This window comes from Eumetopias jubatus, unplaced genomic scaffold, assembly GCF_037043125.1.
Source record: "Eumetopias jubatus isolate StellerSeaLion01/CBP00866 unplaced genomic scaffold, mEumJub1_p1.0 scaffold_10, whole genome shotgun sequence".
NCBI classification, from domain to species: domain Eukaryota; kingdom Metazoa; phylum Chordata; class Mammalia; order Carnivora; family Otariidae; genus Eumetopias; species Eumetopias jubatus.
In genome coordinates this window covers 60756964-60769398 of record NW_028274816.1, presented here as the reverse complement: position 1 = coordinate 60769398, position 12435 = coordinate 60756964, and the positions used below count along the sequence as shown (strand labels likewise).

At 40.2% G+C, this 12435-nt stretch overlaps 1 protein-coding gene across 1 annotated transcript in view; it reads left to right on the top strand.

Moving 5' to 3' along the window:
- Nucleotides 1-5468, top strand: part of LOC148163282 (uncharacterized) — a 41883-nt gene extending 36415 nt beyond the window's left edge. Inside the window, 1 exon segment of the mRNA XM_088027021.1 lies at nucleotides 5404-5468. Within this exon segment, the coding sequence (XP_087883147.1) occupies nucleotides 5404-5468 (65 nt within the window).
- The last annotated feature ends 6967 nt before the right edge of the window (nucleotides 5469-12435 follow it).

Genomic DNA, 12435 nt, shown 5'->3' with positions numbered 1-12435 from the left:
CCAAGATCAGACCCAAGTGAAAACCAAGAGTTGGATGCTTAACTGACTGTGCCACCCAGGTGCCCCTATTGTGTGATTTCTGTAGTGACTAGTGTTTTATATTGTTTTTTCTCCCCAACATGGCTAACAAATGTATTATGAAAATATTGTATTGTGCTTTCTTTTCATTTGCTCGCACAAGTCATTTCTTGATATGGATTCACATCACCATGATCTTGGAGTAGACTTTTTCTGTGATTTGTCTCCTTCTTTTCCTGTCTCTAGTGATGCACAGAGTCCATCATGGAGCTCAGTCCCAGGACCCTGAGATCATGACCTGAGCTGAATTCAGATGCTTAACCGACTGAGCTACCTAGGCACTCCATCCATGATTTATTTTATTTATTTATTTTTTATTTTTGGAATTTGTAAGTGTGGCTCTGAAATCAAAAGATGTTGACATCAGTTGCACACTTGTGAGAAACTCAGAGCCCACCCAGAAATCCAATTCAGAATATGAATTTTAACAATTTCTCAGTTCATTGTCGTACACATTAATATTGGAGAAGTACATGTCTAGTTCACCTTCACTCTTCCATTATTCTATGCCTGTTTTTATGTCTGTAGTACATTATTTTCATAACTGTGGATTTGTAGTGTGCCTTAAATCAGGAAGTGTGCTGTTCATTTTCCAGATTCTTCTGGGTATGTGTTATCCTGTGACAAACCATGTAAAGTTAGGGTGGATTTTGATCTTTCTGCAAAAATGGCATTGGGAATTTCATAGAGACTGCATTAAATCTGTAGACCACTTTAAGTTTTATTGACACATCAGTAGTTTTAAGTATTCCAGTGCAAGAACATGGATGTGTTTCCGCTTATTTCTTCTTTCAAATCCTGAACAATGTTTTATAGTTTTCATCATTCCAGATTTTATCTCTCCTATTATGTTAAATTGTAAGCATTTTATTTGGGGGGATGTTACTGTAAATGTATTATATCTCTATTTTTGGAGTTGTTCTTTTTTTATGTAGAAACAACAAATTTTTATGTGTTGGGTTTGTATTCTCCAACATTGTAAAATTTGAGTTTTCACAGCTTTATACCAACAAGGATTCCCACGAGAGGAAAACGGCCTTGGAATAGGAGGACCCGAGACTCATCACACGTCAGGCACACAACTAGGTAACTACGAAGTCATCCTCAATACCCCAGAAATGGACTTGAAGACTGACAGAACATACTCCCCAAGTAAAAGGAGAAAAGAGGCCACATCAAGGATGGCAGAAAGATTGGAGACATGGTTTAGAAAGAGAAGAGTGAGAGTGCTATGGAAGACAGGGAGCTGTGGCTGTAGGGAAAGTGGCATGACAAAGGAGCACTCAGGGGAACACATAAGGAGAAGGTTTCCCCAAAGCCATTGGCTTGGACAACAAGAGAGGTTGACTCTCATGAGTTCTTGGAACTAGTATGTCTTAAAGCCTGGAGTTTTAATGGTCAGCCTGCTTGGCTGGGTTAGAGCAAAGAGGGCGCTGTGCTCTTCTGGACTAAAGGTGGGTAAACAGCCTCAGGACAGACAACCTAGAAACACTTATCTGAAGAATTCCAGGGGCACACACTGGGGAGATTATTCAGTAGTCTAGGAGTGTTTCCCTGAGAGGAAACATTCAGTTAGATGTGTTTCCAAGAACACGGGAGTTGGATGGCACCATTTCCCTCTCCTGCCCTGTAGCATAAACACAGAGCCCCACTCACTGAGGACATTGACTGTCTGCCTTGCTTACACCAAGCCCCACCCCCCCGTGCTCTGGTAGAACTGCCCTTCTCAGGGCAGCTTGCCTCAGGTCCAGCAGGGTGGGCCCTGCCCCCATCACATCTCCTGAGCAGAGACTTCTGCAGGGCCTCAGTTCTGGTGGGGTTGATGTCAGGTTTCATTTCACAAGCAGACCAGAGCACACCTAGTTAAAACTCCCCGTATTTAGTCCAGGGAGCAAACATTGCCCAGAGTAGGAAAGGAGAGCCTCTGCAGACCACTGGTATGAAGGATAAAGCAGGACACCTCACTGACATTTCTAACATACAGAGGAAGGCAGACTTAGACCAAATGCCAAGACAGAAGAATTCATCCCAAATGAAACGAGATATAGCCATGGCCAGAGATCTAAGGGAAATAGTTATCAGTAACATGCCTGATGGAGAATTTAAGGCCAAAATTGTAAGGATACTCTCAGGGTTGAGAAAAGGATAGTGAAAACCTTACCACGGAGAGAAAGTAGTTAAAAAAATAAATCAAGCAGATTAACAATGCAATACAGGGGATTGGAAAGAGGCTTGCAGTGAACAGCAGGCTGGAAGAAACAGAGGACTGACTTTGTGACCTTGAAGACAAAATAAAGGACAATACTTAATCTGAACAAAAGAGAGAGAAGAATCATGCAGCACAGGATTTGATTTAGGGAACTCAGTGAGTCCATTAAATGTAGTAACATTCTAGGTCTTGGGCTTTTCTGTGCTTGGAGAGCTTTGATTCCAAACTCAACTTTCATTCTTGTTACTGGTCTAAGAAGATTTCCCATTTCTTTGGTTCAAGGTTTATAATTCAGTCTTAGTAACTTGTACATTTTTAGGAATTATTTGTGGGGTTTTTATCTTAGTTATCTGATATGTTAGTATATAATTGTTTATGCAGTCAAAGCATTGCCAGTTGTGTTTATTATTTTAGTAAAACTGGGCATTACTTTCAGTATTATTTATTCTGCTCTCTATTTTATTTATTTCAGATTTTTCTTTGCTATTTCCTTCCACTGTATTCTGTTGTGGACTTTGCATGAATATTCCTAACTGGTAGTAGTTTGTAGCTGCCTTTACTTGTAGTGTCTTCCCTTGCCTTTGATAACATGTTAATGCTGGTACCACAGAGACAGTATTTTGATAATTTCTCTTATCTTCACTCCTTGGAAATGTTTGAGGAGATTTGAGGTCCTTTCTCCTTAAGTGTCATTTGGAATTATCCAGTGAATTCATCTGGCACAAGACATTTCCTTTTTGGGAGTTTCTTCATTACTCTTTCAATCTACTCAGCAGTTATAGATGGTGTGATTTTTTTTATATTTCTTCATGATGGAATCCAAATGAGTTATACATTTTCTGAAATTTATTGTTGTCTTTTGGTATCAATTTGTGGGCATATAATTATCTATTTTTTCCTCTTATAGTTACTTTTATTTCTATGGTATCAGTTCTATTGTGTCTGCTTTCACTTCTTCATTTCTCATTTCAGTTGGTCTTTTTCATTCTTACTTGATTTAATTTAAAGGGCTGTCAATTTTGTTGATCTTTTCTGACAGCCATCTCTTCGTATTGTTGATATGTTCCTATTTCCAGAAGATCCTGTTGTGTTCATTCCAGTTTTACGTTTCAAATTCCTTCTTTCTGGGACACCTGGGTTGCTCAGTTGGTTAAGCATCTGTCTTTGGCTCAGTTCATGATCCTGGATCTAGCCCCATGTGTGGCTCCCCACTCAGTGGGGAGTCTGCTTCTCCCTCTACCCCTCCTACCCCCCGTGCTATCACTCTCTCTCTCTCTCTCTCAAATAAAGGAATAAAGTCTTTTTTTTTAAGATTTTATTTATTTATTTGACAGAGAGAGACACAGCGAGAGCAGGAACACAAGCCGGGGGAGTGGGAGAGGGAGAAGCAGGCTTCCTGCGGAGCAGGGAGCCCGATGTGGGACTCGATCCCAGGACCCTGGGATCATGACCTGAGCCGAAGGCAGACACTTAAAAACTGAGCCACCCAGGTGCCCAGGAATAAAGTGTTTAAAAACATAAAATTCCTTCTTTCTAAATATTTTGTGCTCATGTGGTACTTGTCCTGATTCTTTGAAGTACAGGAAAGTGATTTGTTCTACAACATGACAATACCACAGAATTATCTATTAGGATACATGGTCAGTACATTGTGTGCAAAGGTACATATCCATGGAGGAATGAAGTCCTGATGATTCCTTCTCAGCCATCTTTCTGACTTTCTCTGATTGATTTGAAGCCTGTATATTAGAAGTCATCATATCATCTGAAAGTGTAAGTGGAATGAGTTTGCTTTTTCCTTTTTGGTGTCTTTCAGCCATGTCTTCACATGACACCCAGAGCTTCCTGCCAAATCCAAGTATAGAAGGTTCTTTCCAAAAAGAATCAGTGGGTAGATTAAAAATAGTGCTATTAAGAAGTTACACTTACGGGCACCTGGGTGGCTCAGTTGGTTAAGCAACTGCCTTCGGCTCAGGTCATGATCCTGGAGTCCTGGGATCGAGTCCCGCATCGGGCTTCCTGCTCAGCAGGGAGTCTGCTTCTCCCTCTGACCCTCTTCCCTCTCGTGCTATCTCTCATTCTCTCTCTCAAATAAATAAATAAATAAATAAATAAATAAATAAATAAATAAATAAAAGTCTTTAAAAAAAAAAAGAAGTTACACTTACTGACAGAATGGGACAATGATGGGGAGAGTGAAGGGCATCAGAGACATCAGGAAAGACATATCCAAATTGAGACAACTGCCTTTAATAAGAATCTCACTGCCAGAAGTGAAGGATATACAACATTTTGGAAAACCACCCTTTTTTAGTCAGCTGCATCTACAAAGCATGTTTCTGTAAGCAAAACCTCCAACCAAGTATTCAAACATAACTCTTTGTGGAAAGACAGTTTGAAGAATCTGGATAGTTACCTAGTCCTTGCTAAAAATAATGATTTGGACCAATTTCAAAATAGGATTGGATTGACCTTTCAGTCAAATATTTCTGATAATCAGAGATTTAAAAATGAAGAACCAAATGCTAAGTGGAATCCATTTGAGAAGTCCTTCACAGAGGACTCAACCCTACAAAATTACCAGAGCATTTTCAATGGAGACAGAATTGCTAAATGCAGTGAATCAGAGAAGACGTTTAACCAGGGCCTCCATGTTAATAGATGTGTGAGGATTCAGTTTCCAGAGAACCATTATGAATCTAGTAAAGGTGGGGATGTGTTTTATCAAAGCTCTAACCTTATTATACATGAGAATATCCATTTGGGAGAGAATCTTTTTTTTTAAAAAAAATTATTTATTTGACAGAGAGAGAGAGACAGTGAGAGAGGGAAAACAAGCAGGGGGAGTGGGAGAGGGAGAAGCAGGCTTCCCGCGGAGCAGGGAGCCCGATGCGGGGCTCGATCCCAGGACCCTGGGATCATGACCTGAGCCGAAGGCAGATGCTTAACAACTGAGCCACCCAGGCGCCCCTGGGAGAGGATCCTTATGAGTATAATCAATAGGAGAGTGCACTCAAGCAGTCCTCCAATGTTGGTGATCGTCAGAGAATTCTTGAGGGGAAACGTTCAGATGCATTGAACCTGGGACCATGTTTAGTTATCAAGACTATACATAAATAAGACAGTCCATACTGAAGAGAAACCTTACAAATATAAAGAATGTGGGAAGGCCTTTAACTGACAACATCACAGAATTCATACTGGAGAGAAACCCTACATGTGTAAAGATTGTAGCTCAGTTTTTATATTGCGCTCAACTCTTACTGGATGTCACAGAATTCATCCTGGAGAGAAACCTTACAGATGTAAAGAATGTGAGAAAATGTTTAAGGACTGCTCACTTCCGGGTGCCTGAGTGGCTCAGTCAGTTGAGCATCTACCTTAGGCTCAGGTCATGATCCCAGGGTCCTGGGTTCCGGTCCCACATCGGGCTGAGTTGTTTGGTAACAATGAGAGGGATTATAGAGAAAAATATGTTTCAGTAATACATCTTTGTAGATAAAAGATTTTAATACTATTCATTATAAAGCGGATTAAATCCTGAGTTTTTTCTAGTGTCGTCCAATGCCTTGGCCCCCAATCCGCAAATTCACATTTTGATTTTTCTCCCATGTTTCTCACTTGGAATCATTTGAGAATGAAAATTGCCTTTTTTCCTGAAGCTCTGGAAACTTAATAGAAATGACTTGATGTAACACAATCATCCTAATAGGTCATGTATAGACAATCTTAGGGCTGTGGTTTGATAGGTCACTAAAAATATTACCAGGTGCCTTTGAACTATAAACCAGGAAGATATGTTAAGTGGTTACTACCTGTCCTCACTCTATCTGAAATTACTTCAAGTCTGACATCTAGATGTCTGTTCAACTGGCTGCCCTTAGGAGTCAGAATCTGGCTTAACATTTGATCTAATCATTAAGCATAGTTGTTCTTCTGTTTTTATATAAATGCCTCATCAATTACATTACTTGTGCCACAGGGCTAACTTTGAAAATACACCTGCATCATTGCCTCCTGATACAAGTTTGACTCAACTGACCTATTGTCAAAATGCTGGATCAATGATAAGAAACAGTTTATCAGGTGACCTTTTAATATGTGAAACTCCTAAGGAAGTTTCAGCTAGGGGACTTAAGGGGTTCAGGACAGCCTCTCCATCCCCCCAATCCCTGAATGTGCCCCTTTGTCCTGTGGACAACTTGAGTTGAAGGTACTTGAGAACCTGCAGCTCAAGAGAATCTTTTCCCCCTCCCTTAACCACACAGTAGAATCTAAATTGGGGGGTCTTTCCCCAAATAAGGGTTATTAACAGAGACAAAGTTTATCTCAGTGACCCATCTGTAAGGTAGGACAAATATCCTATTACCAAATATGTGCTCTTCTTAACACCCTGTGAAGTATTTTCCTTTCCTCAGAAGCTCCAGGCCCTGACCCCTTTTGCCTCAGTTCAGGGTGATATTTGTACCTTATCTTGCTTGACAGTCTTTGGAATTTTCACGTCTCTGCAGATTCCCTGTATGTACACCAATTTAATTTAATTGTTTCTTGTTAATCTGCTCAAGTCAATTTGATTCTTAGTCCAGCTAGAAGGATCTTTGAGGGGGCAAGAATTCTTGTTTTCTGACAGAGGGTTTTATTTTAATGCATCATTTCCTGACATCCTATTTAAAGTATATAAAGAAAGTGGAATAATAGGAAGTACTTCTACAGGAGTTGAGATTTTTGACCTCAGTTGTCATTATTTCAGAAGGACCCTTAGTTGTTTCCTGTGTGGTTACTGTCTTGTCAGTGGTTCCTTTAAATGCTTCTAATAACAGTCAAAATATGTATCCCACTTTGTTTAGTTTAATCGTTGTCTCTCTCACAGTGGGTGCTTATTATACAAATTACGTATTTCAAAGTTTCCTCATTTATGCTACTTGAGCATTAAAATTGTCCTTAGTATCATTTTCATTTTATTTAGATACTTGCAAATAGGTCATCCATGTGTATTAAACATGACTCCTACCAAATTGTTGAATGGTGGTTCTCCATCACTTTTTTCCCATTGTGATGGCAATTTTCCATCCTAGTGGGTTGAAATGCTCAGCACTACCTCAGAGGATTTAGCTGTGAATGAATGTGCTAATTTGAGTGATCTTGCTCCTTCAGGTGTCACGCTGGAGATGGTGGATGGTATTTCCTGTCTTGGTTTTCTCTGGATTTAGCCTGGCTAAATTCAAGTGCTCAGCATGCTAAGTGGCTGATTCTTCTATGCTTCCCCTGACGGAGCACCTAAATTATTTGTATTGTGAACGGGAATCTCTGTGGGATGGCTGCTGGGTGCTGAAGTTGACTCTGCCAGGCTCTACCGAGAGGAGCTAATGTCCTTTGTGTTTGGATTCATTCAGAATCTCATCTACGGAATGCATCAAGCATTTAAATGGGCCACATTGTGAAGAATTTTAAATTTCTAAGAGGCAGATGCATCTGTGCCACAGATCTGCAATCTATGCTTCTGACTCTAAAGTGTATTTTGGTCATGTAGTATTACAGAAGAAAATCATCTTCCTTTTAGTCAAGTCATAACTGAACTGCAACCAATTTTGTAACTTGCAGCCTATTGGGCTGTAAGTGGGGAGCTAGATCAGAAACGCTGTTTCTTGTGGAAAGAGCCAAGATGTCCATCGACAGAGGAATGGATAAAGAAGATGTGGTGTATATACACAATGGAATATTATGCAGCCATCAAAAGGAATGAGATCTTGCCATTTGCAATGACGTGGATGCAACTGGAGGGTGTTATGCTGAGTGAAATAAGTCAATCAGAGAAAGACATGTATCATATGACCTCACTGATATGAGGAATTCTTAATCTCAGGAAACAAACTGAGGGTTGCTGGAGTGGTGGGGGGTGGGAGGGATGGGGTGGCTGGGTGATAGACATTGGGGAGGGTATGTGCTACGGTGAGCACTGTGAATTGTGCAAGACTGTTGAATCACAGATCTGTACTTCTGAAATAAATAATGCAACGTATGTTAAGAAAAAAGAAAAAAGAAGAAGATAGCAGGAGGGGAAGAGTGAAGGCGAGTAGGTCAGAGGGGGAGACGAACCATGAGAGACGATGGACTCTGAAAAACAAACTGAGGGTTCTAGAGGGGAGGGGGGTGGGGGATGGGTTAGCCTGGTGATGGGTATTAAAGAGGACACGTTCTGCGTGGAGCACTGGGTGTTATGCACAAACAATGAATCATGGAACACTACATCAAAAACTCATGATGGGCGCCTGGGTGGCTCAGATGGTTAAGCGTCTGCCTTCGGCTCAGGTCATGATCCCGGGGTCCTGGGATCGAGTCCCGCGTCGGGCTCCCCGCTCAGCGGGAAGCCTGCTTCTCCCTCTGCCTCTCTCTCTCTCTCTCTCTCTCTCTGTCTCTGCCTCTCATGAATAAATAAATAAATAAATCTTAAAAAAAAAACTCATGATGTAATGTATGGTGATTAACATAACAATAAAAAATTTTAAAAAGAGAGAGAAATGCTTTTTCTCATTGCTAGCCAAAAAGCAGTTTAAACAGGGACTCCTGGGTGGCTTGTCATGCTTTCCGGGTCCTGGGATTGACCCCTGGTGGAGCTCCATGCTGGGCGTGGAGCCTGCTTAAGTTTCTCTCTCTCCCTCTCCCCCCACTCCATCCCACCATCTGTCTCTTTCTGTGTCTGTCGTTCTCTCTCTTAAACGCACGTGCGTGAGCGCACATACACACATCACCACCACCACCACCACCACCACCACCACCACCACAACAAGCCTCTCAGATTCCATAACCTATTATAACTAGTAGAGGACCACTTCTCACCAAAATGAGTTTATGATGAAACTCCAACCACACAAAAAGAAATCTCTCTGTTGTCATCACATGCTAAGTTATTTACCAAGAGAGATCTTCCCAGAAGCCTTATTTCTCTCATTGCAAAATGAAAGCACCATACTCAGGAGTCATTTCACATTTTCCTTCACAGTCTTCTTAAAGTTAAGTTTTTGATATGCACAGTCCTTTTAAACCTTTCTGTTGTTGTTCATAATAGTTTAGTTCTAAATGGGTTTTTTTGTACCTTTAAAATAGAACAAATGCTTTTAATGTTATTTTTGCTTGCATATATATTTGTAGGTTGAGACCCAAAATCTTGGGCAGGTGACATTTGTGATGTGTCTATATCAGAACAAATGTAAAAATGCCACAAATATTAGAATCCTAAAAAGTTCCTTGCTTTAAAATGCATTAGTTCTGGGATGCCTGGGTGGATCAGTCATTAAGTGTCTGCCTTCGGCTCAGGTCATGATCCCAGGGTCCTGGGATCGAGCCCCACATCAGGCTCCCTGCTCAGCGGGAAGCCTGCTTCTCCCTCTCTCTCTCCCTCTCCCTCTCCCCCTGCTTGTGTTCCCTCTCTCACTGTCTCTCTGTAAAATAAAGAAATAAAACTAAAAAAAAAAAAATGCATTAGTTCTGGTGCTTTATATAATGGGATATATTAAACTAACAATTTGTATATATAGTATGTCAGCATTTCCTAGTAACTTCTCTTGAATCCATTTTTAATAACAAATATTGTACAGGTTGGGCAGTTATACTCTTCAGGCTGATACACTCCAGATCTGTAATCTTTTAAAAGAAATTTGAAAAGTCATCATTCTTCTATTTTCAAGACCAAAGCACATCAGTGCTATTGTAGGGCTCAGAGGCAAATATATATATTTCTACTGAATATTTGAGAAAGTGTGAATTCCTTTCAAGAAAATCTAAGAAACAAAATAATCCTAGCCTACTGGCACTGAAGAAAAAATACCTCATTCACTCTTTCATGTTGTGATTTTCTGGTCCCTACTGATTTCCAAATTGGATCACTGTAGTAAGTTTTCTATGCTGGTATCTCTCAGAGTAAGCCCTGGGATCCATATTTGTTTTGCGCTCTTAAATCAGCAAGAATAATAAATTTGATGGTGTGTGAAATTGGAAGTGTCAAGGGCTTTTTTTTTTTTTTTAAGATTTTCTTTATTTGAGAGAGCAAGCAAGAAAGAGAAAGCATGAGCAGTGGAGAGGAACAGAGGGAGAGGGGAGAAATAGGCTCCCCACTGAGCAGGGAGCCTGATGTGGGGCTCGGTCCCAGGACCCTGGGATCATGACCTGAGCCAAAGGCAGACACTTAACTGACTGAGCCACCTAGGCCTCAAGGGCTTTCTTTGAGCAAAATTATGACTCCACTTCAATTTATTGTGACCCATTTTTCACTATATGTGCTTTGTACATGTAATATTTATTTCACTATAGATTAAATTCTTGTTCCTTTGTATTGTTATGTATCTAATATTTTATTGATGTGAAAATCAAATTGTGTCATAAAAACCTCTCTGGATTTAAGCAGATTTGAAAATGTTGTATTACAAAAAAACATTTACATGTAGAATTCAGCCTTCCATTGCACTTCATTGCATTATTAGGCTAAGAATCAAATTGAAATGAGATTAACAGAAGATCAAATTAAATTTCATAAGTATGCAGACCCCTCACAGACATGGAAATCCCAAAGACAATCAGGCTAAATGAGGTGTATATGTCATCCTGCAGTGAGGAGTCTAGGAGCTGGTTCTTTGGTACTTTGAAACGAGGTGCAGGTTCTTTGGTACTTTGAAACAAGGAGCTGGTTCTTTGAAAGAATTAATAAGATGGATAAACCCCTGGCCAGACTTAGGAAAAAGAAAAGAGATAGGACCCCAATAAATAAAATCATGAATGAAAGAGGAGAGATCAAAACCAATAGCAAAGAAATACAAACAATTATAAGAACATGTTATGAGCAACTATATGCCAGTAAATCAGACAATCTGGAAGAAATGGATGCATCCCTAGAGACATATAAACTATCAAAACTGAATCAGGAAGAAATAAAAAACCTGAACAGATCCACCACCAGCAAGGAAATTGAAGCGGTAATAAAAAATCTCCCAACAAGGGCGCCTGGGTGGCTCAGTTGGTTAAGCAACTGCCTTCGGCTCAGGTCATGATCCTGGAGTCCCGGGATCGAGTCCCGCATCGGGCTCCCTGCTCAGCAAGGAGTCTGCTTCTCCCTCTGACCCTCCCCCCTCTCATGTGCTCTCTCTCTCTCTCATTCTCTCTCTCTCAAATAAATAAATAAAATCTTTAAAAAAAAAAAAAATCTCCCAACAAATAAGAGCCCAGGGCCAGATGGCTTCCCAGGGGAGTTCTACCAAACATTCAAAGAAGAATTAATACCTATTCTTCTGAAACTGTTCCGGAAATAGAAATGGAAGAAAAACTTCCAAACTCATTTTATGAGGCCAGCATTACCTTGATCCCCAAAACCAGACAAAGACCCCACCAAAAAGGAGAATTACAGACCAATATCCCCAATGAACATGGATGCAAAAATTCTCACCAAAATACTAGCAGTACATTCAAAGTATTATTCACCATGACCAAGTGGGATTTATTCCTGGGCTGCAAAGTTGGTTCAACATCCCCAAATCAATGTGATACACTATGTTAATAAAAGAAAGGACGAGAACCATATGATCCTCGCAATTGATGCAGGAAAAGCATTGGACAAAGAACTGCATCCTTTCTTGATTAAAACTCTTCAGTGTAGGGATATAGGGTACATACCTCAATATCATAAAAACCATGTATGAAAAGCCCACAGCAAATATTCTCAATGGGAAAAAACTGAGAGATTTTCCCCTAAGATCAGGAACATGACAGCAATGTCCATTCTCACCACTGTTGTTCAACATAGTACTAGAAGTCCTAGCCTCAACAGTCAGACAACAAAAAGGAATAAAAGTCATCCAAATTGGCAAAGAAGTCAAACTCTCTCTTTACAGATGACATGATACTCTATGTGGAAAACCCAAAAGACTCCACCCCAAAATTGCTAGAACTCATATAAGAATTCAGCAAAGTGGCAGGATATAAAATCAATGCACAGAAATCACTTGCATTTCTATACATCAACAATGAGACAGAAGAAAGAGAAATTAAGGAGAACATCCCATTTATACCTGACCCCCAAACCATAAGATACCTAGAAATAAACCCAAACAAAGAGGCAGTTGTCATGCCTCCAGCTTTGGTTTTCTTTTTCAACATTACTT